Source organism: Panthera onca, chromosome A3, assembly GCF_046562875.1.
Source record: "Panthera onca isolate mPanOnc1 chromosome A3, mPanOnc1 haplotype 2, whole genome shotgun sequence".
NCBI lineage: Eukaryota > Metazoa > Chordata > Mammalia > Carnivora > Felidae > Panthera > Panthera onca.
Genome location: NC_138341.1, coordinates 72,209,847 through 72,230,393, shown reverse-complemented (window position 1 = coordinate 72,230,393; position 20,547 = coordinate 72,209,847). Strand labels below are relative to the sequence as shown.

At 42.0% G+C, this 20,547-nt stretch overlaps 1 protein-coding gene and 1 long non-coding RNA gene across 4 annotated transcripts in view; one reads left to right on the top strand and one right to left on the bottom strand.

The window, feature by feature from the left end:
- The window catches only part of LOC144615922 (uncharacterized), a 151,706-nt gene that overhangs the window by 90,949 nt on the left and 40,210 nt on the right, over positions 1-20,547 (top strand). The window lies entirely within an intron of this gene.
- Positions 7,907-20,547, bottom strand: part of FSHR (follicle stimulating hormone receptor) — a 179,942-nt gene continuing 167,301 nt past the window's right edge. For all 3 annotated transcript variants that reach the window (XM_078444441.1, XM_078444443.1, XM_078444442.1), the window contains 2 exons: positions 16,995-17,180; positions 7,907-11,742 (listed from right to left, as the gene is read on the bottom strand). In XM_078444441.1, coding sequence (XP_078300567.1) covers positions 10,518-11,742; positions 16,995-17,180 — 1,411 coding nt within the window. In that variant the 3' untranslated portion in view covers positions 7,907-10,517. The remainder of the gene's footprint in view (positions 11,743-16,994; positions 17,181-20,547) is intronic.

The following is a 20,547-nucleotide window of genomic DNA, read 5'->3' as shown; positions in this document are numbered from 1 at the left end:
AGAAATTTAACAAGAGGAGTTAAACCAGAGGAAGCAGCTTATATAAAAAATAAGCATAGTAATTATCCTTAGAGATGAAGGAGAATATTGAAAAAAAATAAAGCAGGGAGAAGCAAATATGAATAGGAACCAACTGGAAATACCGAGTATCCAAATATAATTGGTGAAATAAAGCACTCAATGGATTGGCTGCATAAAATGAATGGGTACAGCCAAAGAACCTATTAGTAGATAAATACTGGAATAAGGAATTTCCCCAGAAGGCATCAGAAAATGAACAGATGCCAAGTTGAGAGATCAGGAGGATTGAGGTATAAGTTCCCCTCAAAATCACAGAAGGGAAAAAAAGACCCTGAATGGGAGGGACACAGAGTACTAAACAGAAGGTGACCTCACACAGAGATGTTCCACAGTAACCATGAAGGATATGAAAAAGAAACTGTAAAAGCTTCCAAAGTTAGAAAGGCATAGCACCCAAAAGGACTTTGGGTATATATTTATAGTTACCAGTGAATTTTACATATATATACATATATTTTTACACTGTTTCTTAGTATCTTTTTATTTCCAGTTGAATAGTACCCTTTAGCATGTCTTAAAAGGCAGATCTAGTGGTGATGAACTCCTACATGGATGGAATTGTATGTTCCCTTGTCAGTTTCCTGAGCCAGTCCCTGTAGGGAAAGGAAGACCTTTTACTCATTTTTGTAATCCTGCTGCCTATCACAGTGCCTTCTCCCTAACAGGTGCTTAATCAACTTAGGTTGAATGGAAAAGCCATGTTTGAACTGCCTTTTTAATAGATGGAGTAGGCATATCAGGCAGGCAACTGTCAGGATGGCCTTTTAGGCAGGGAGCATTGCATGTACAAAGACATGACAACCTGAAAGATGAGGCATACTGCAGGAGGAAAGGTTTGAAAAAGGCAGTAGAATAGTGAAGAAGTCAGGGAGCAGGTTTCTGAAGGGCAGAACTTCGGAGGGACAGGGGTAGTTTGGGAAATAAGAATTATGGCTGTATGTTGACAAAGTAGATGAAAGTGTAAAGCACTGGGAATAAGTAAGTGAAAGCATTGTGAAGTTGAGGTCTAGGCTGGGGGATCCATGAGGATGCTGAAGTCTCCAGGAAGGTTCAGGATTGAGGAAGGAAATGGAGACAGGTGCCAAGGTTTTTGATAAGCATGGTGGAATTCACTGAAGGGCAGAGAACAGAGTGTCCCAAGCAAAGATGATAATGCTGGCCTGCCATTTTGCATAGGACTAGGATGATTTTTTAGGTCTTTTTAATCCAACAGCCCCTGCAAAACTATTGCCAAAGGTGTGGTCAGAAAGATGCTGAGGAATGTTGGTGGACTCTCTTCTTAGTCACTGCCACCTGCTTGTGACCTTCTAACTAGATTTGGCTTTACTTGGGGACTATCACAGTGGGGAGATGGCATGTTGGAGGGAGCTGCTATATTTACTTTGTCTTAGTGTCCACATCAGGGCTCCTCTGCCTCTGGCTCCCTTAATGTGTTCTCACAGATTGGAGTCATGTTCTCACAGAGCACAGAGTGACTGTGGGCAAGGGAAATAGTAGGGACCCTGAAAAGCTTTCTCCCCTTGTTCCCTGCTATACCCCATTCCTTAAGGCTATGTGGATACTTGTGATTGCAGTTTGTATATTATTTGGTCTAAAAACAAAAAGCACTTCATCTAGAAAAACTTGAAAACCTGGAGTAGTTCTCTCAGTAGTGGGGATGGGATGGCACCCTTTATCTCCACTTTTTTGTGCATACTATTATGAACATCTGCAGGACTTAGGTAAGTGTGCAAATGGAGGTATTGACCTGCAGCTCCTCCCTTCTCTTCCTTTTTTTTTTAAGCTTATTTATTTATTTTGAGAGAGATGGCGTGAATGGGGGGAGGGACAGAGAGAGAGGGAGACAGAGAATCCAAATCAGGCTCCACATTGTCAGTGCAGAGCCCAATGAGGGGCTTGAACTCATGAAACTGTGAGATCATGACCCGAGCTGAAACCAAGAGTCAGACACTTAACTGAGTGAGCCACTCAGGTGCCTCTCCTCACTTCTCTTTCATCCTGATTCCATCCAGCATGCATGGTGTGCTTCAGCCTGCACTCTAAGGTCTGTTAACGTCCCACAAACAGCAATCTTTAGGCCTTGTGGTATACACACTGGGGGTGTGGTTTTCCATGGGGAGGACAAGGCAAACACTGAGTATTTGGGGCAGGAGTATTTGGGGCAGACTGGGTGGTCATGTCTCCTTGGCGTTGTGGACTCAGACTCCTTAGCAGGGCTGGGGCATGGCTACAAGAGGGCCAGAGTGGGGGCTCTCCAGTGTGATGTCAGGGCAGGGACAGAGCTGCCCATATCTCAGGGCACTTTTGCTCTCACATCGCTTCATTTGTGAAATGACTTATTATGGCAGAGAAAGGGGCACAGACCATGTAATGGTCTTACTCACTTCAAAAAAAAGCTGACTTTTTTTAAGGATGAACAAAAATACACATAAAGTTTATTTCTTTCTTTCTTAAGGAAATAGCTTAGAGTTTTGAAACTTATTAACCACTTTGGCTCATGGCCAAGTATGGCCCATGAGTTAGGGGTGTACTGGTTTAGAGTATACTTCATGGACCTTATCTTCCCCTGGCTTTTGCTGAGCTCAGGATTTTGCTTAGGGTCAGTAGGAAAAATGAGGTTTCAGGGAATTAGTAAAAATCCTGCTCACTTGAAAACTGGGCTTTGCTTTGTGACTCCATTTTTCTTGTTCATTTGATTAAATTTATACCATCTAGGCTTCACCGTGACCAGTTAGCACCAGCCGTATGGAAATGTAGTGGCTGCTCAGTAGTGTTTGCAATGTCTCTACTTTTATGTAACTTCAGGAAGGGTATAGCAGGAGACTCAAATTGTAGTTTCACTCTGCTTTCTGTTAGCTGCGTGACCCCACATAGGCCACTTAGCCTCTGAATGGCAATTTTTTCCTCTCTAACAAGAGAACCCTTCCTACCTCACAAGAATATTTTGAGAATCTAATGAGCCAATGCAAGTCAAAGTTTTCTAGAATGTGTAAAGCCCATTGGAATTTAAGAGATTATTATCACTGTGGTGTGAACCATTTATCATATCCCTTACAAAGTGACAGCTCCACAGGAGAGCAGCTTTGCTATAGGGGGGAGTAGAGAGATGATGGTGGAACAGGTAAAGTAGGGCTGGGGGAATCAGGACGATGAGGTGGGGCACGTTGTTAAAGGAAATGAAAAGTGACTGGAATTCAAGATCTCCTAGCGTTCAGGACTAGGATAGGCAATGTTTACACATTGGCTTAGTACCACAAACTTTTATTTTTTTAAATGTTTATTTATTTTGAGAGAGAGAGTATGTAAGAACATGCAGGAAGAGGGGCATGGTGGGGGGAGAGAGAGGTAGAGGTAGAGAGAGGTAGAGAGAGAATACCAAGCAGGTTCCACAATCAGCACAGAGCCTGATGCGGGGCTTGATCCCATGACCCTGGGATCAGGACCTGAGTCTAAATCAAGAGTCGGATGCTCAACTGACTGAGCTGCCAACGTGTCCCGATATGACAACCTTTTATATACTTTTTTCTGTTTGTCTACCTGGACCTTTTTAGAAGTAAAGGAAACCAAATAATCTGGCTCCCTATGCTTCATGTCTTTGTCCCACTCGATTTTCTCTGCTCCAGGCACACTGATCTTATTTTTCTGGAACACAACAAGCTTATCCCCGGCCTTTTGCACTGAACTTGCTGTTCTCTCTGGAACATCCTTCCCTCAATGTCCTCATGTACCATATTCTACTACTTTCCTGTCTTCAGTCAAAAGTCACCCCTTGAGGGAGGCCTTTAAATTATCTTGTGACATTTCATATGCTACCCTTCTTCCCTGATTTGTGTTCTGTCATTAGCACTTGTGAGTGTCTAGCATTCAATATGTTATTGAGCTTGTATGTCTTCTCTTACCTCTACAGAATGTAAACTTAACAAGGGCAGAATTTGTCTGATTACTTACCACTATGTTTTTACATTTTATTTGTTTTTTGTTTATTTAGGGAATAGTGGAGGGAGGGGCAGAGAGAAAGAGACAGAGGATCCAAAGCAGGCTCTATCCTGACAGCAGAGAGCCTGATACAGGGCTCGAACTCACCAACCATGAGATCAAGACCTGAGCTAAAGTTGGATTCTTAACCGACTGAGCCATCCAGGTGCCTCTTATTTTATTTTAGAGTTTATTTATTTGTGTGTGTGTGTGTGAGAGAGAGTGAGCGAGCATGCGGGCATGAGCAGAAGAGGGGAAGAAAGTGCAAAAGAGAGAATCCCAAGCAGGCCCCACACTAGTAGCACAGAACTGGACATGGGGCTCAGATTCACAGATCATGAGCTGAGCTGAAACCAAGAGTTAGATGCTTAAATGACTAAGCCACTGAGGTCCCTCCCCATTGTGTTTTTAGTGACTGGAATGGTATTTGACTTACAGTAGGTGCTTAATAAATATTTACTTATTGAATGAGTGGATGGAAAACAGAACTGTGTGGCTTCTTTAAAGTTGGTTTTTGATTTCTGGAAGTGGCCACCAGTGATCTAATTTATCTCAACACCAAATATTTGCATAACTACAAATGCTAACTAATATGACTTTTGATTAGCTTCTCTCCCACAAGTAACTTGGCTCTTGAATTTTGGTCTAATTCTGTTTACAGATGTAGAAAACTAAGCTGCTGTAAGCCCTCCAGATATTCTAGGAAGGAGGGCTTACCACACCAGCCAATGTTCCATCAGGTCACAGTGAATAGAGGTCTTCCTGGGTCATTACCTGAGGAAGCACTACCTTTGCTGTGGTGTTTGGGAGCCTGGGCTGGGAGCAGCCTATGTTCTACTTGGAATACATGGAGAAGAGAATTTTGTTGGGATACATGGAGAAAGGATTTCTACAGGGATGTGGCCTATAAAGAGTTCCCATCACTTTATAGACAGAGGAGGTATAATTTTATTACTATTTTTCAAGTTTTCTTCTTCCTTTCTTCCTTTCCTCCCCTTCTTCCCCTTCTCTCCTATTTTATGGAACATGTAGGCATTTGGTAGATTATTTATTTACTCACTTATTTATGGATAAGAGCCCTGTGATAAGGCTTTGTGAATGAAAAGGAATGAAACAACTTCAAACCTTGTCTATCCAAACCTCATCTTCATGTAACTCATTAATACCTGGAAGTTGAATGACCCTGGCTAATGATACATGTGGGAAAAATTGCCTGAAAATTCAGTAAAGGCAGAACCAAAATTCTCTCTGTATCTTATGTGGTGAGCATCACTAGAAATAAGATGATTTTTATATTCTTCTCTTTGTAGGTTTGTTTATAAGTAATGTTTCAAGATTCAAGGAATCTTTTGTTAAGTAAAGGAATTGAGAGCACAAAAATAGAGTGCTATTACAATTTTGGGATTTAGTGGATTTTTGAGGCCTAAGAAAAGAGCTCAGGGGCTGTGGATAATGCTATTAGAACAGAATATTAGGAAGACTTAGGTCTTGAAAAGGACTGAGCTTTCCTTACATTTTCTGATGTCTGAAGTAAAGAGGCTTTGAAGACCTTCAGAAATATTTTCTTATTACTCATCCTTTAAACTAGATCCTAGGGCTCCAGATGATGGTATGTGGGAAGTCTAGAACATAATGGTATGACCAATGGACCTCTCTGTTGGGATCTAAGGCTGAGCCCATTGAATGTTTTGAGTTGAATTCTTTGCAACAAGTTGAAAGGGTTTAAAGACAGAGATGGGCAAGTACCAGCCTAAAAAGATACCATCTGAACCTGGTTTCCTTCTGAATTTCTCTTTTCTTTAACTTGTCTTGCCTTTCTCTCTCTCTTCTCATGTCTCCTCTTTTCCTGTCCTTGTACTTCTTTTTTTCTTTTATCCCTTCTCTTTGTTCTTTTCAATTTCCATATCTTGCCTTAAATGAACATTTCTTAGGTAATATCTGACTCCAGTGGTTGCCTTGAGATCTAAGCAGCTTCTAGAGTTTGTCCCAGGAAGGACAGACTAACATAGGGAGGAGAAGCTGGAATATGGGCTATGGGTGGAGGGGGAGAGGAGTGAGGGATGAGAACATAAAATGGGAGATGTGAAGGTGTGGTATGCTTCTTGACCTTGAACCCCATGGTTTCATCCCATAAGGATTTGGGTTAAATCTGGTTGTAGGATGGGATTGCCAACCCAACATTCCCCCCACTGAATCTTCCCCTTCCACCTTCCTAGCTAACAGAGCTGTCTTTCCACTGCAGAGGCTAACTGTAGCAGAGTTCATGTTTGCCATCTCTCTTGCTACCAGGGTAGTAATATGAGATAATAGGTAGGAAGAGATCTTTTCTGAGGGTCTTTTGGGAGACATTTTCTTCCCTTTTGAAAAGAGACACAGGGAAGTAAAGATCTACATTTTGTTTCTGGATTTGGTCATACCTGTATGTGGTGTGTAGAATTGCTACAGCCTTGCTGCCAAGGAGGAATCATGACTGAACACTCCAAGGATGGCAGGACAAAAACATGGAAAGGTCCTGGATCCTTGAGATCATGGAGCTGCCAGTCCAAGTCTGCAGCATCTTATGTAATTAGCTTTGTGGTTTAAGCCATTCTTAGTTGGGATTTCTGTTACTTGAGCTGAAACCATTTTGATGGGAACCAGTTAGTACAGTCTCATGGAAGGGCTTTATGTTGTGCTTTTAGTTGTTTTTTTTTTTTCAATGTTAAATATTAAACAAAACATCCTATATATTTGTCTTCCTCCAATGCCCTTGATTATTCAGAAGCTGACAGTTCATTCTTTGTCTTTATGAGCTTTCCTTATAAATTACTGATTCCAACACTTGTGGCCATCACCCTAGAATTGAGATATCAGTTTCAGTAATCTTTTTCTGATTTCCTAATGAATACTATATGATGCTGGACAAAACAAGGCAGAGTGTCACTTCTGATAAGATCTGTAGCATCTTGGTGATGCAAGTACAGAAGAGCCTTTCTCTTGTTTTATTCCTCTCTCCATGTACCCCTTCCAGAAATGAAGTCTGAAGCGTTCTCCATGTTTTGTTAACCACTGAGCCCTGTCGTACAATAGTCTCATGTGTTACTCCCTCCATCCCCCACCAGTATTGTTCCTGTATGTGGCAAGATAAAAAATGTATTAATCTGTATATCTAGTTCATCATATCATTCTGCTGGCTAAAGGCTTCTGGATTTTCTCACTCAGTCTCTTTGTTCTGATCCTTTTGAGGATCATTCTATATTGTCTGACTGCTTCTTAAGCAGTGAAAGAGAATCTGGAACAAAGTGGAGGTGAGGAAGGTGATATGAGAGACTGGCCAGGATGAGACTGAAGGAGTTCTAGGTAGGTGAAAATCTGAGGAAAGAGTAATGGAAGCAAGGTCCAGGTTGAGGTCAGAGAGTTGGGGAGAAACTTATGCAGGGCAGCCAGTCACCTGGTTTGCATGAGGATGGCCAAATGGATTGTTGACAGCCAGTATTCATTCTGAAAGATCAGTACCTAGGCTGTGTCAATATTTCGAGTATCCCTCTGAAGTCATGGGTACTTGAAAAATCTCTGGGAGATACTGGTCCTCTGTGGTGTTAGAGATTTGAAATAAAAATTTTAAAAAAACAAGTTGGATAATATTTGATTTTTTTTGGGGGGGGGGTGTGGGTTTTTTCTTTGCTGTTGTAATCATTTTGTTTTGTTTTCTGTTACCACTCTGGGACTGAAGCACCACTCTGAGTCACAGCCTAGAGGTGTGACCTGTATAATCTTTGTCTTTTTTTTTTTTTTTTAATGGGAAAAGAGTGATACACTGGACGCCAACTGTTTTTATTCAAATGCAGGAAGTATTTTTCCCTTAAGACTTAAGAGTTTTGGAGCACTAAATTTAGCTCCCTATAAATATGTTTGCTTTTTTAAGGAAAGTCTCATCTCTTACAGGAAGTGTTGTAGTGATAAAGCGATGGAACAAAAGTCTTATGAGCTTCTCTTGGCGTTTATTTATCTTTAAACATATTCTTGCCTCTTAGAACCACTATCTGTTAAACCAATGTGTTATCAACAGCTATGTTGTAAAATAATTAATACTGTATCCTAGTTTTAATTTAGCTGCTACTTGCTTTTGAGTCCAAATTCAGAAACCTATTCCTTTTGGACATAAACAAGGATGAAGTATGGCTGCAGATGGAGCTGGGACACCCAGCAGTGTGACAAACTGGTGTGGGGGCCAGAGAGGAAAATGCTAAATGAAAATGCTTTATTTTCGTGTCAGGTTAGACCAGTGTTCTCCAATAGAAACATAACATAAGCCACAAACATGACCTACATAGGTGACTTTAAGTGTTTTAGTAGCTCCATTTAAAAATGTCAAAAGAAATAGATGAAATTAATTTTACACTTAATGTGTTCGAAATAGTAGTGTTCCAGTAGGTAGTTAGTATAAAAAATTACTGAGTTACCATACATCCTTTATTTTTTTCTTTGCAATAACTATTTGAAATCAAGTCTGTTGTGTGCACTTATAGCATGTCTCCTACCGGTTAGCCATATTTCCAGTGCTCAGTAGCCACATGTGGCTAGTGGCTACTGTACTGAAGAGCCTAGGTCTAGACTACTTATTTTTTATGTATTTCATGTTTATTTAGAGAAACTGAGTGGGGGAGGGTCAGAGAGAGAGAGATTGGAAGAGAGAGAAACCTAAGCAGGCTCTGTGCTGTCAGTACAGAGCCTGACCCAGGCCTCCCTCTGACAAACAGTGAGATCATGACCTAAGCTGAAATCAACAGTTGGACGCTGAACTCACTGAGCCAGCCAGACACCCTGGTCTACACTATTTTTAAAGATAACCATTCTATTGTTCACTGGATGCTCACAACAGATCAAGATGATGCCAGGGCACATAGGGAGAAATGATTGCTTTTTCTTCCAGCCCTATACTAACTTCCTTGTTAATTCATTTGGGACAAAGTTATGAAATGCTTGCCCTAAGGCAAGAGGAGGAAGGATTGGCTTCAACATGGAAAGAGCATACTCTGAGAGGAGACTCAGAGCTTTGTGAGGTGGTTATGGAACAGTGCTTGGTGGAGATTTATGGTTGGAATTTATGGTCCAGGTTTTCTAGACTGGGTCTTTCAGGAAAATAAATATGGGAAATATAGTTACTTATTAGGAACAATATGGTATAATGGAATGAGTTCTAGATCAAGGGTCAGGAGTACTGGGCATTGGTCTAGGGGGAGAAAGGTAAACTAAAATGTATCAAGCCTACTATAACACTAAAGCACTTAACATTTTCTTATTCGCTTCTCACAATAAGCCCAATAGTTAGGAATTCTAACCAATTCCAATTAACATGAATAAGTTGAGCCTGGAGAGATAGTATAGTGTCCTCGCTTATCGAGGATTTATGATAAAGTCTTAGCTCTAATTCCAAAGCCACTAGGTTCTTAACATTATAATCTACACACATGCCATATAGGCTCTATCTTCTACATTTGTAGGCTCTATCTTCTACAAATTAGGCTTTAACTAAAGAAGCAGAACCAGGCATGCATCTCATGCTGGAGCTCAAGTCCACAACAGAGGCAGTGATAAAGGGAAGACCACTAGCATGCTGGAAGCCACCGCATGAGATGGAACCCCACAAGATAAAACTGCCCCATTTCCATCTTGTTGCCTCTCCCTTTGGTCATAAAAGAATTTTGCAGCAGCCGAGGTTCTTCATCATTGAATGAAGCACATGTACCTGGCCCAGGAGTCAGACTGCCTGGAGGATCCAAGGGAAGATAGAGCATTTGCAGGCCCAGTGGCTGCTCCATAGCAGTGAGCTGAATCAGCAGATCAGCAACAAAGTGTAAGAGTGACAAAATGGCTAGAGTTTCCCTTAATCTCTTTTCCCAACAATCTTCTCTGTAGCCCATCATGATGGGAAGCACATAGGGGATTCTGGGAGATGTAGTTTACCTTACTGAAGCTGACGCATAACAAAGCCATCACATAGGTACTCAGTAAATATTTGTTGAATGAATGAATGAGTGAATGAACATTGTGCTGCTTCCCTTGGAAGTTTTTTGGGAATCGGAACACCTAATTGTGGCTCTGCTTCTTATAAGCCAAGCCATCTGGAACAAGTCACTTAATCCTTTGAGTCTTGATTTACTTGTCTATAAAATTCCAAGAATAATCCTGGTTAATAGGACTTTTATAGGGATCAGTTGGGATGATCTGAACAAAAGCACTGTGAACATCATAAAGCATAAAACAAATGTATTGTTTTAATTATGAATGTTGTTACTACTTCAGCTTCCTAATCTATCATATGGAGTAATAGTTCCTGAGCAATTTACCTTACAGGTGTGCTAGGAAGATTAAATAGGATGAAGTATGTAGAGTACTCTGCCAGCTATGCCATGGCATATACTTCAAAAGTGAGACTTCAGTTATCCTTTGACACTGAGATACATTTTGCACCTAATGTTTTAGTTCTGGGCTAAATGGGTTAGAGGGACAAGTGTGTAATTGGTAACTCTGAGAGCTGGAGGGCAGTGGCCATTTCTTGGATGGGAGTTGTGGGCAGTGGATAAAGTTTCTGTTCTATAAGTTTGGGCTCGCATTTCATAGCAACCAAACCTGCTCATCAAAATGAAGAAATCCCTGCGGAAGTTCTTAGTGAAGATGGCATAGAGGAAGGGGTTGGCACAGGAGTTGATGGGGTAGAACAGGACCAGTAGGATCTTTGACTTGGACACAGTGATGAGGGGCACCTTGAGGGAGGCAGAGATGGCAAAGAAGGAGATGGGTGCCATGCAGAGGAAGTCTGTGAAGATGAGCATAGCCATGCGCTTGGCGATCTTGGTGTCACTAGAGGAGGACACAATATTGGGGTTTCTCACTGTGAAGTAGATGTGAGCATAGCAGCAACAGATAACCACAAAGGCCAGGACATTGAGCACAAGGAGGGACATAACATAGAGCTGTGACAAGGGGCTGTCAATATCCATGGGCAGGCAGATGCTCACCTTCATGTAGCTGCTGATGCCAAAGATGGGGAAGAGGGCGACCATGAAAGCAAAGATCCAGCCTAGCAGCATGATGCTGGCAGCATGGCGGAGCTGTACTTTGCATTCTAGCTGCATGGCATGGGTGATGGTATGCCATCTTTCCACTGTTATGGCTGTCAGGGTATAGACTGAAAGCTCACTGGCAAAGACTGTGAAAAAGCCAGCAGCATCACAGCCTGCTCCAGTTTGCCAGTCAATGGCATAGTTGTGGTATTGGCTTTTGGTGTAGATATCAACTGATGCTATGAGCAGTAGGTAGATTCCAATGCAGAGATCAGCAAAGGCCAGGTTGCACATAAGGAACCGGGGAACTGTGAGTTTGTATTGGCTGGTTATCAGGATCATCAACACTATGATGTTCCCTGTGATGGCCAGGATGCTAATAAACCATATCAAGACCCTTAGAATATCATACCCCATGATATCTTCACATGGGTTGAACGCATCTGGCTTAGGGGAGCAAGTCACATCAACCACTTCATTGCATAAGTCATAGTCAAATTCACTGTACATCATGTCAAATCCTTTGGTGTAACTGGATTCCTCGTCTTCTGCCAAAGAGACTTTCTGACCCCTAGCCTGAGTCATATCATCAACTTCTTGCCTTAAAATAGATTTGTTGCAAATTGGATGAAGCTCAGAGCTAGAAAAATACAAAAAGGAACAGAATCAACATCCTGGATCCAGAAAGGCAAATACATTACTGTTTTTGCACAGGGTGGAAATGATTGGGTTTCTTCCTGATTTTTTTTTTTTTCTCTTCTCAAGTCTGTCTGCCCTTGAGGCTAAGCTCAAGGGTTAATGGTGCTTACTGTAAATGAACAGAACAACTTGTGTATATATTCCTAGAGTTGGATGGCCCACTGGGGAAACCATCTGGCCACAACCTGAATGTGGGAGGAAGGCGCCTGGGACTAACTAAGCTTTGCTGTTAAGTGCAAATAATTTACGGACCTAATATCTACTTCACCCTTTGCCTTACCCTTTTCTATTCAGCTATCTGTTAACATGCCTGAGTAGGATATAACCCTATTCCTCCACTATTTACTGAAGTTGCTGTAAGATCTGGACTGTTATGAACTGAATGGAGAACTTATTGCTTGTTTCTTTTCTCTCTCTCTTTCTCTCTTTCTCTCTCTTTCTCTCTCTTTCTCTCTCTTTCTCTCTCTTTTCTCTCTCTTTCTCTCTCTTTCTCTCTCTCTCTCTCTCTCTTTCTCTCTCTCTCTTCTCTCTCTCTCTCTTCTCTCTCTCTCTCTTTCTCTCTCTCTCTTTCTCTCTCTCTCTTTCTCTCTCTCTTTCTCTCTCTCTTTCTCTTCTCTCTCTCTCTCTCTTTCTCTCTTCTTCTCTCTCTCTTTCTCTCTCTCTCTCTCTCTCTCTTTATCTCTCTCTCTCTCTCTTTCTCTCTCTCTCTTTCTCTTTCTCTCTCTTTCTCTCTCTCTCTTTTCTCTCTCTTTCTCTCTCTTTCTCTCTCTTTCTCTCTCTTTCTCTCTCTTTCTCTCTCTCTTTCTCTCTTTCTCTTCTCTCTCTTTCTCTTCTCTCTTTCTCTCTTTCTCTCTCTCTTCTCTCTTTCTCTCTTTCTCTCCTCTTCTCTCTCTCTCTTCTCTCTTTCTCTCTCTCTCTTTCTCTCTCTCTCTTTCTCCCTCTCTCTTTCTTTCTCCCTCTCTCTTTCTCTTTCTCCCTCTCTCTTTCTCTTTCTCCCTCTCTCTTTCTCTTTCTCCCTCTCTCTTTCTCTTTCTCCTTCTCCCTCTCTCTTTCTCTTTCTCCCTCTCTCTTTCTCTTTCTCCCTCTCTCTTTCTCTTTCTCCCTCTCTCTTTCTCTTTCTCCCTCTCTCTTTCTCTTTCTCCCTCTCTCTTTCTCTTTCTCCCTCTCTCTTTCTCTTTCTCCCTCTCTCTTTCTCTTTCTCCCTCTCTCTTTCTCTTTCTCCTTCTCCCTCTCTCTTTCTCTTTCTCTTTCTCCCTCTTTCCCCCTCCCCCTCCCCCCTCCCTCCCCCTCTCCCTCTCATATGTATATATCTACATAAGGTAGAAAAGCAGAATCTGTAGTCAGTTCCCAACCAGCACCTTTCCCTGGCTCTTTGGTACTCAGGCTAGTGAGAGGTCTGCTGATTTGCCTGAGATGTTACTGAGGGTCCTATTCTCTATTAGCTCACTTCCCAGGAGCCACAATAGGCCTCGGGTATATAGTGGTCTGCAAGGTGAACCTGGGCTGTCATATTAAATAGTAAGTGCGGGGAGAGCAAACATAGATTGTGGGGGGGGGGGTGTCTAATTTATTCCAAGATTATAACTCGCTCCCTGGGGAGCTGTCCTTTCTTGGGCTTACTTTTCTCTCTTGGTTTTTCTGCTAAACCCAAATGAGCAAGAGGCCTAGACAACAGAATAGAGGTGCTTACAGCAGGGATTTGAATGAAAAGCAGATGATAACTATTCTATCCATATGGGTGGATAGTGCATGTAGAGATAGGGTAATAATTGTTTTAAAGCAAAGCCTTAAGGAAAGGAGATATTTTACACTGGGTCTCTTTTTGGATGGAAAAAATTTCATATAAACACATACCATTTCCTTCTGCTCTCGTTCCCTGAAAAGCAAACTCACAGCAATGTTAAGGGACTTTGTTTCTCTCATACTCTCATGTGAGTAGGGAAGTGGGTGTTAAACACTTAAAGAAATTGCTGTTAGGAGAGAGTAGCTGGGGGAGTGGAGGAAGTAAAGGTTGCATTTGATACTAAGGGAGGGGTCCTGGCTAAGTGTTCTGACATACATGGACTGAATTTTTCTCCATCAACCTCTGAGAAGGGGCTGTTAGGGAGAACCCTCTCCTTTTGTTTCTCCCCTCTGGGAAGTGAATTGAATTGCCAGAAAGTCATTGTCCATTGGCCCAAGGGACCCTCCCCCCCCTCCCTCCACCTCCCTGGAGAATGCATTGTCTTTCATGTTAGAGACTGGTTGGGCTTCTCCCAGCACTCACAGGTTGCGTGAAAAGGAGCAAAACAATGAACATACATGTAATTGAAAATGCCAGAAAATCTTTTGGTTCAGACAGAGATGTTACAAGAAAGGTGAGGCAAGGGATGGGCCTGGCGGGGTGGAGGTGGGGGGGCAGCGGGGATAAGAGAATCACTTGGTCCTTCATCTAACTTGTGACTCCTAAACCCTGTCATTAGATTAGCAGCAGCATGATTTTAAGAACAGAAAGTAAGTAACCTGGTGTCTACAGATGGCAATTCCATTCATTGAAACAGATCTGACTTAACCATCTAGAGTCAGCCTTCACTTCCTGGGGCTTGCATTGGCTTCTGTGAAGATTCTTACTGTCAGTAATGCTACTAACATATTTTAAATATTGATGCTTCCCTTTCCTGAAACAGAAGTGATCAGCCACATGAATGTGGAAAACGTAAACAATGTATGTCTCTTAGAAAAGAATAGAAACAAAAATAGAAATGAGGGAATATGGTGTTTCTTCTGCAGTACGTTAGCAAATAATAAGCATCATAAAGAGTTGGGAGATCAGTTTAGGGTCATTTTTAAAAAATAGTTTTCTTGAATCCCAATAAATTAATGAGCTGATGGTTGCAAAGTGTGTAGTGGAGTGGCCCAGAGCTTGAGTTGGGAAACAAAGAAAAGGGTTTGGATCTGAGCTGGATGGTGTTGGTCAAATTATGTACTGTCTCCGAGGCTCAGGTTCTGCCTCTGTGAGGAGGGAATAAAAATACTATTGCCTTTGTAAGAATTACAGGAGATAAAGGTGCAAAGTTTAACGGGACCCGGCAATGAGACCTTAGCAAATATGAGCAATACCAAGACAGATGATGGTGGTTACTTAGTTCATGTTGGGACCCAGGCCCTGTGTGGGTATTTAGATGTATATGCCACAGTGAATCAATTTAAAATCTAGTTGTGAAGAGAAAGCCTAAAACTGAAATCACAAAATGAGCAAAATAACTTTGGAAGCTAAGTGTTGAACTATGACAAAGAGATAAATGGTTCAAGGACAGATGAGGGGTGTGGTTAACCAAGTCTTTCTGTGAGAGGCCCTTGGCCAAAACCTCATAGTCACAAGGGCTTAATGCTTACATCTTGCGCATTGTTTCTAAATGCGGATTGTAAGAACAATTGTATTGTACAACTTTAAATTTGAATCTCATTACTAAACCACACCTATGGTATAGGATGAAATGACACCATTAAAAAAAAAACCCTGCAATTTATCTCATGAATATATAACTATTTTATTTTGTGTTTGTGGGTGTGAGTTTGTTAAATATAAGGGCTAAAGGCCCACTGCAATATTTGTTACTCTCTTTTGGCATCTCTTCCTAGGAGAGGGGCGATCCTCTCTTTTGCTGTACCAGACAGGCCCTGATGGTCAATTACAATAGGGACCTAGAAAGGGTGAGAGCCAGGTGGTCTGGGGGCAATCAGGGAAGGTCATGGGACAATGTGAGACAGACTTGAAGATTTCTGGTTGGGAACCCTGAGGCTGCATCTATGCTACCAGGGGGTGGCAAGACCAGAGGAGTATGAGCAATACTCCTAACACTGGGCCAGGCAGCATATCACATGCAGCTCTTATAGTGATCTTGACTTCTTTGGAGATTTTTTTCCTGAAGGGTATTCAGTTCCAGGGTTTTGCCAGCAAATTGGTATCTTTCTCGTCCCTGCTGGAATAACTCTTACCTGGAATATAAAACCTCAAACCTTGTGTGCTTCAGCCCAACCCCTTATGTATCCTGATTCTAGTCCTTAGGAAGAAATTCCCTGGCCCTGGAGCTAATGTGTGAGGAGTGTCCAATTCTGGATAGTTTTTCAGTGATGCATGCTATTTCTGAAAAGTAGCCTCTTTTCTGCAAATCCTTCAAATGGGTGTGAGTGTGGACTCCTAGTTACTTTGAAAACAATTTAGGGTATATACTATCTGTTTCATTTTTGTTTTATCTTGCTTTTGAGCAGGGGCTATGTCTACATGGGCAGATGAGTAAGTATTAAAGGTTGAACAATAGAGGGGATTATACTATACAGTGAAATGACAACACAGGGAAGCTGTATTAGTGCTGGGGTACTACACAAGAGTGTGATAAGGCACCATCTGAGTGTAACTGTATGTGGATTGTGTCAGTGAGCTCAGGGGAGGTGGAGGGCTTTGAGAACTCCTGATATCCAGTACATTCTATCTGCAATTGAGTCTTTAAATGCCTGGGACATTTTTGTGCAATCTCAAAAATATTGCCCCTCCACTCTTACCAGATCCTCTCTATGATTCATTCATCTTTTTAACCAGTTACCTCCTGGTTTTAGTCTCTGTTTGGATTACCTGCTTTTCTGGGCTTTCTCAGATCTGACCAACCTTGAAAGCCAAAGTGAACAGATGTCCCAATCTTTGTCCTGCCTGTGATGTGCTAAGATCCAAAGATGGATTAGGGAGCCTTGAGTGGTTAGGACATATTGTGGATGGGTGCATCGGTCACTTGAATGGCATTTACGCTTCTCCCATCCAAAGTTGATTTTGATGGTCCCTGGGACATTTATAGGGTGCAGAGTTGGAGACTTGAAGGACAAATCCATATTGGTACCAAGGAAAAGGGGGGCAAATGTTCATTAAACATCAGCTATGAGTCAGGCATTATGCTCGGTGTTTTTCATGTTACTTCATTTAATATTTGGAAGGTCATCTACCATGTGGGTAGCCCTCTCTTGTGAGCCCATTTTCAAGAAAATGAGAAACCCTTCACAATACTGAAGCTGCAATCTAGAATATGCCTAAGGTCTTTCATCAGCGAGGTCTCTCTACAAGTGGATTCTCTTCATGCTGCAGATACGTGGAAGTTATGGACCAAGTTCTGCGTTGTAGAAATTCCCAAGTGGGGCTCAAGGGATGGACATGGGAAGACTCACATTGGCCGTCTCCAGTTTGCAAAGGCACAGCAGTGGCTAGGGTAGGTGAGGCTGGCCTCCATGAGTGCGACAAACTTATCCAGACTGGGAAGCTTTTTCAAGTTGTATGTTGACTTGGCCCGAAGCTTCTTAAGATTTTCTAAGCCATAGCTAGGCAGGGAATGGATCCTGGTTCTTGAAATGTCTCTATAAGGAGAAAATGTAAATAAACCTGATTATTATGGACCTAAAATTTTCTGCTTGGTTAGCAGGCAAAATTGCCGATGTAGTAGTGATATTCTTACACGAGTGAGGAGGGTGATGCCAATTGACCCAACACATCTCAGTCAGATCAATATATAGCTACTAGGACATGTGGTCCCCTAGAGCCCTGGCACTTGGGTTTGCAGTAGGAAGACTTAGATCAGGGCTCTCTGATTACTGGTTATACACACATCATGCCTGATCTGGGGCTTAACTATAGCCATCTCCCCTTCTAAAGTCTGTCTGGAATAGATATCCACTAATTTACATCAATTGAAGAAATGGAAGCCATTTCCTCCCCACTATAAAGCTAGCTACAAAAAATACTTGAGATGAGTGAGGGTGGAATCTGTGGCCAAATTTCAGAAAAGTGTGAGAAGAAACACCATAAGGGTAAGAGGAGTCTGGTGGACAGTAGAGGCACCCTCAGCACAAAGTTGAAATGGCAATAGAGAGTGGTGATTATGAGTATAGCCAGACTATCCTGTGTATGTATCCTGTCCCTCTACCTATTAGATTTGTGATCTTGATAAAGTAATGTCACTTCTCTATTTCTGTTTCCTCAGCCATAAAATAGGAATGGTAATAATCACAGCTGCCTCAAAGGGTTGTTGGGACAATTAAATGAGTTAAAGTACACAGGAAACTTCCTGGCCAATAAACAGCACTTAATAAATTGCAGATATTTTTAGTAAACACCTCTCTGTCTCTCTCTCTGTCTCTCTCTCTGTCTCTCTCTCTGTCTCTCTCTCTGTCTCTCTCTCTGTCTCTCTCTCTGTCTCTCTCTCTGTCTCTCTCTCTGTCTCTCTCTGTCTCTGTCTCTCTCTGTCTCTGTCTCTCTCTGTCTCTCTGTCTCTGTCTCTGTCTCTCTGTCTCTGTCTCTGTCTCTCTCGGTCTCTGTCTCTCTCGGTCTCTGTCTCTCTCGGTCTCTCGGTCTCTCTCGGTCTCTCGGTCTCTCTCGGTCTCTCGGTCTCTCTCGGTCTCTCTCTCTGTCTCTGTTTCAGTGTCTCTCATACAGTTTTTTTGCCTTGTAGGAGTCTCTGCTTGGGCAAATTAGCAGAGGTCTACATGGAAGTCCCCAGAAATGCACATTTTAATCAAGTTTGTGTCCCTGGAGGACTTCTGGTAGCCATACCAGTGACATTGGGTGCCTTTCTGGCAGCATGGTTGGCAGCTGCAACTCTCACAACAACCAAGACCAGCTAGTGGCAGCATGGGGCTCTAAATGGTACCAGCTTAGACCTGTTGGAGCCAGCAGGTTGGCCATGAAGGAGTGATTCTGATGGGGGCAGTAGCACGTGATAATAAGGTCTCAGCACCCTTGGGGACCTTGGATATATGTGGGGAAGGAGAAACTTCTAATGTCTGCATTTCCTGTAAGTAAAAGTAGTGGGCACTCAGAACAATAAACTTGGGGGTATGAAAATGCATTTGTTATCCCATATGTTCTCAAAGTCTGGTGAAAATGACATTCTCAAAACCTTGTTTTCATTATGTCCTTCATTTCCTTTCCCAAATTCTGTATGCTTCCTGTTGTCCACTGAAACCCACCTCTAATTTCTACCCTATTTGTCATCTCCTTTTCCCAATCAAACTTAAAACAGTTTTTAATAACGGATGTCACTTTTTCCTTACAATGCAACATGGTTTCTACCCAAACCCTAGAGAAACAATACTTTCCAAGGCCACAGTTTCATTCTAACCTTCTTGATTTCTCAATTATATTTCATGTGTAAAACATTCTTCCTGAGACTTTTTCGTGGCATCACATTCTCTTTAATTTTTTCTGACCTCTTCTTTGACTCTGGATTTTGTTATTCTTTCTCTTCTATCTTTTCTTTAAATATTGGAGTTTCTCCAAACTTTGGTACCTTTCGGACAGTATATAACATTCTCAGATATTACTCACTTCTCTGGTTTCAGATACTGGAGATATGCTGATGGCTTCTGAATGTATGTTCCAGCTCAGATCCTACTTCTGAACCCAGGTCCAGATAATCAGTTGTCCATCATACCCCACTATGTTGATGACTTTCAAGTATTAAAACCGAATTTACCACCTTCTATTTAAATATGTTCCTCCTTTTGTTTTTCCCTTCTCAGCAAATGACTCCTCCATTTTCCTCTGTTGCTCAAGATGGAAACTGGAAGTTGTCCTTGACTCCCACCTCTTCCTCACTTGGACATTGGGTTTCGTCATCTGAGGCCTGACTTTATATCTGTTTGAAATCTATCTATTCCTCTGGTACCACTTTAGTTTCTGTAGTTTCGGCCTAGACAAAGACAGTAGCCTCATAACTGTTGTGCTTGTGACCATGGCATTCACAAGGGTTCTCCAGAGTAATAGAACTAGTATAGGATATAAAGAGATAAATAGGAAGAAATTTATTGTGGGAATTGCCTTATGAGGTTATGAAGGCTGGGAAATCCTGTGCTATGCTATCTGTAAGCTGGAGAATTAGGAAAGCTGGAGGTATAGTTGAATCCAAGCTCAAAGGCCTGGGGACCAGGAAGGCCACTGGTCTAAGTTCCAGAATCTGGAGGCCCAAAAACCAGGAGCTCCAATGTCTGAGGCTAGGAGAAGATAGATATTCCAGCTCAAGAAGAAAGCAAGCAAATTTGCCTTTTCTCTGCCTTTTTGTTCCTTTTGGGCCCTAACTGATGGAATGATGCCTACCTACATAGAAGGGGGTGATCTTCCTTACTCAGTCTACTGATTCAAATGCTAATTTCTTCTGGAAACAGTTTCATGGGTAAACTCATAAATGTTTTACTTCTTATCTGGGCATCCCACAGCCCAGTCAAGTTGACAAATAAAATTAACCATCACAACCATCTCTCTCTCCCCAATGCAATCCTTACACTGCAGATTGGCATTAAAAAAAAAACCACCCAGATTATGGCTTCCTTCTTAAAACTCTTCGATGACTCCCCATTGTACTTTGATGAAGTACAAAACATGGATGTGATATGTGGGTCATTTGTCTGGTTTCTCTCCCATCCATTCTGTGTCCTTCTTTATGCTCTACTCTGTATTGCAGGATGGATGGCCTCTGCAGGTTCCATTTCCCAGATACCTTGTCAGTCAGCTTTCAGTTGGGTTTAGCAAATGAAACTGGTGGGAAATTAGAGGGTAAGATGAAGGGTAAAAGTTAAGTGTGTGATTCCATGTGTCATTAGATCTTCTGAGGATCCAGCTTCTACTCATTTGCTCAAGTCCTAGCTTTAGTAGTGGTTACCTACCAATGCTAATATTTGGACTACTTATACTCTGCTTGATATTTAGGCAAATTTACATTTGAGAGCTAAT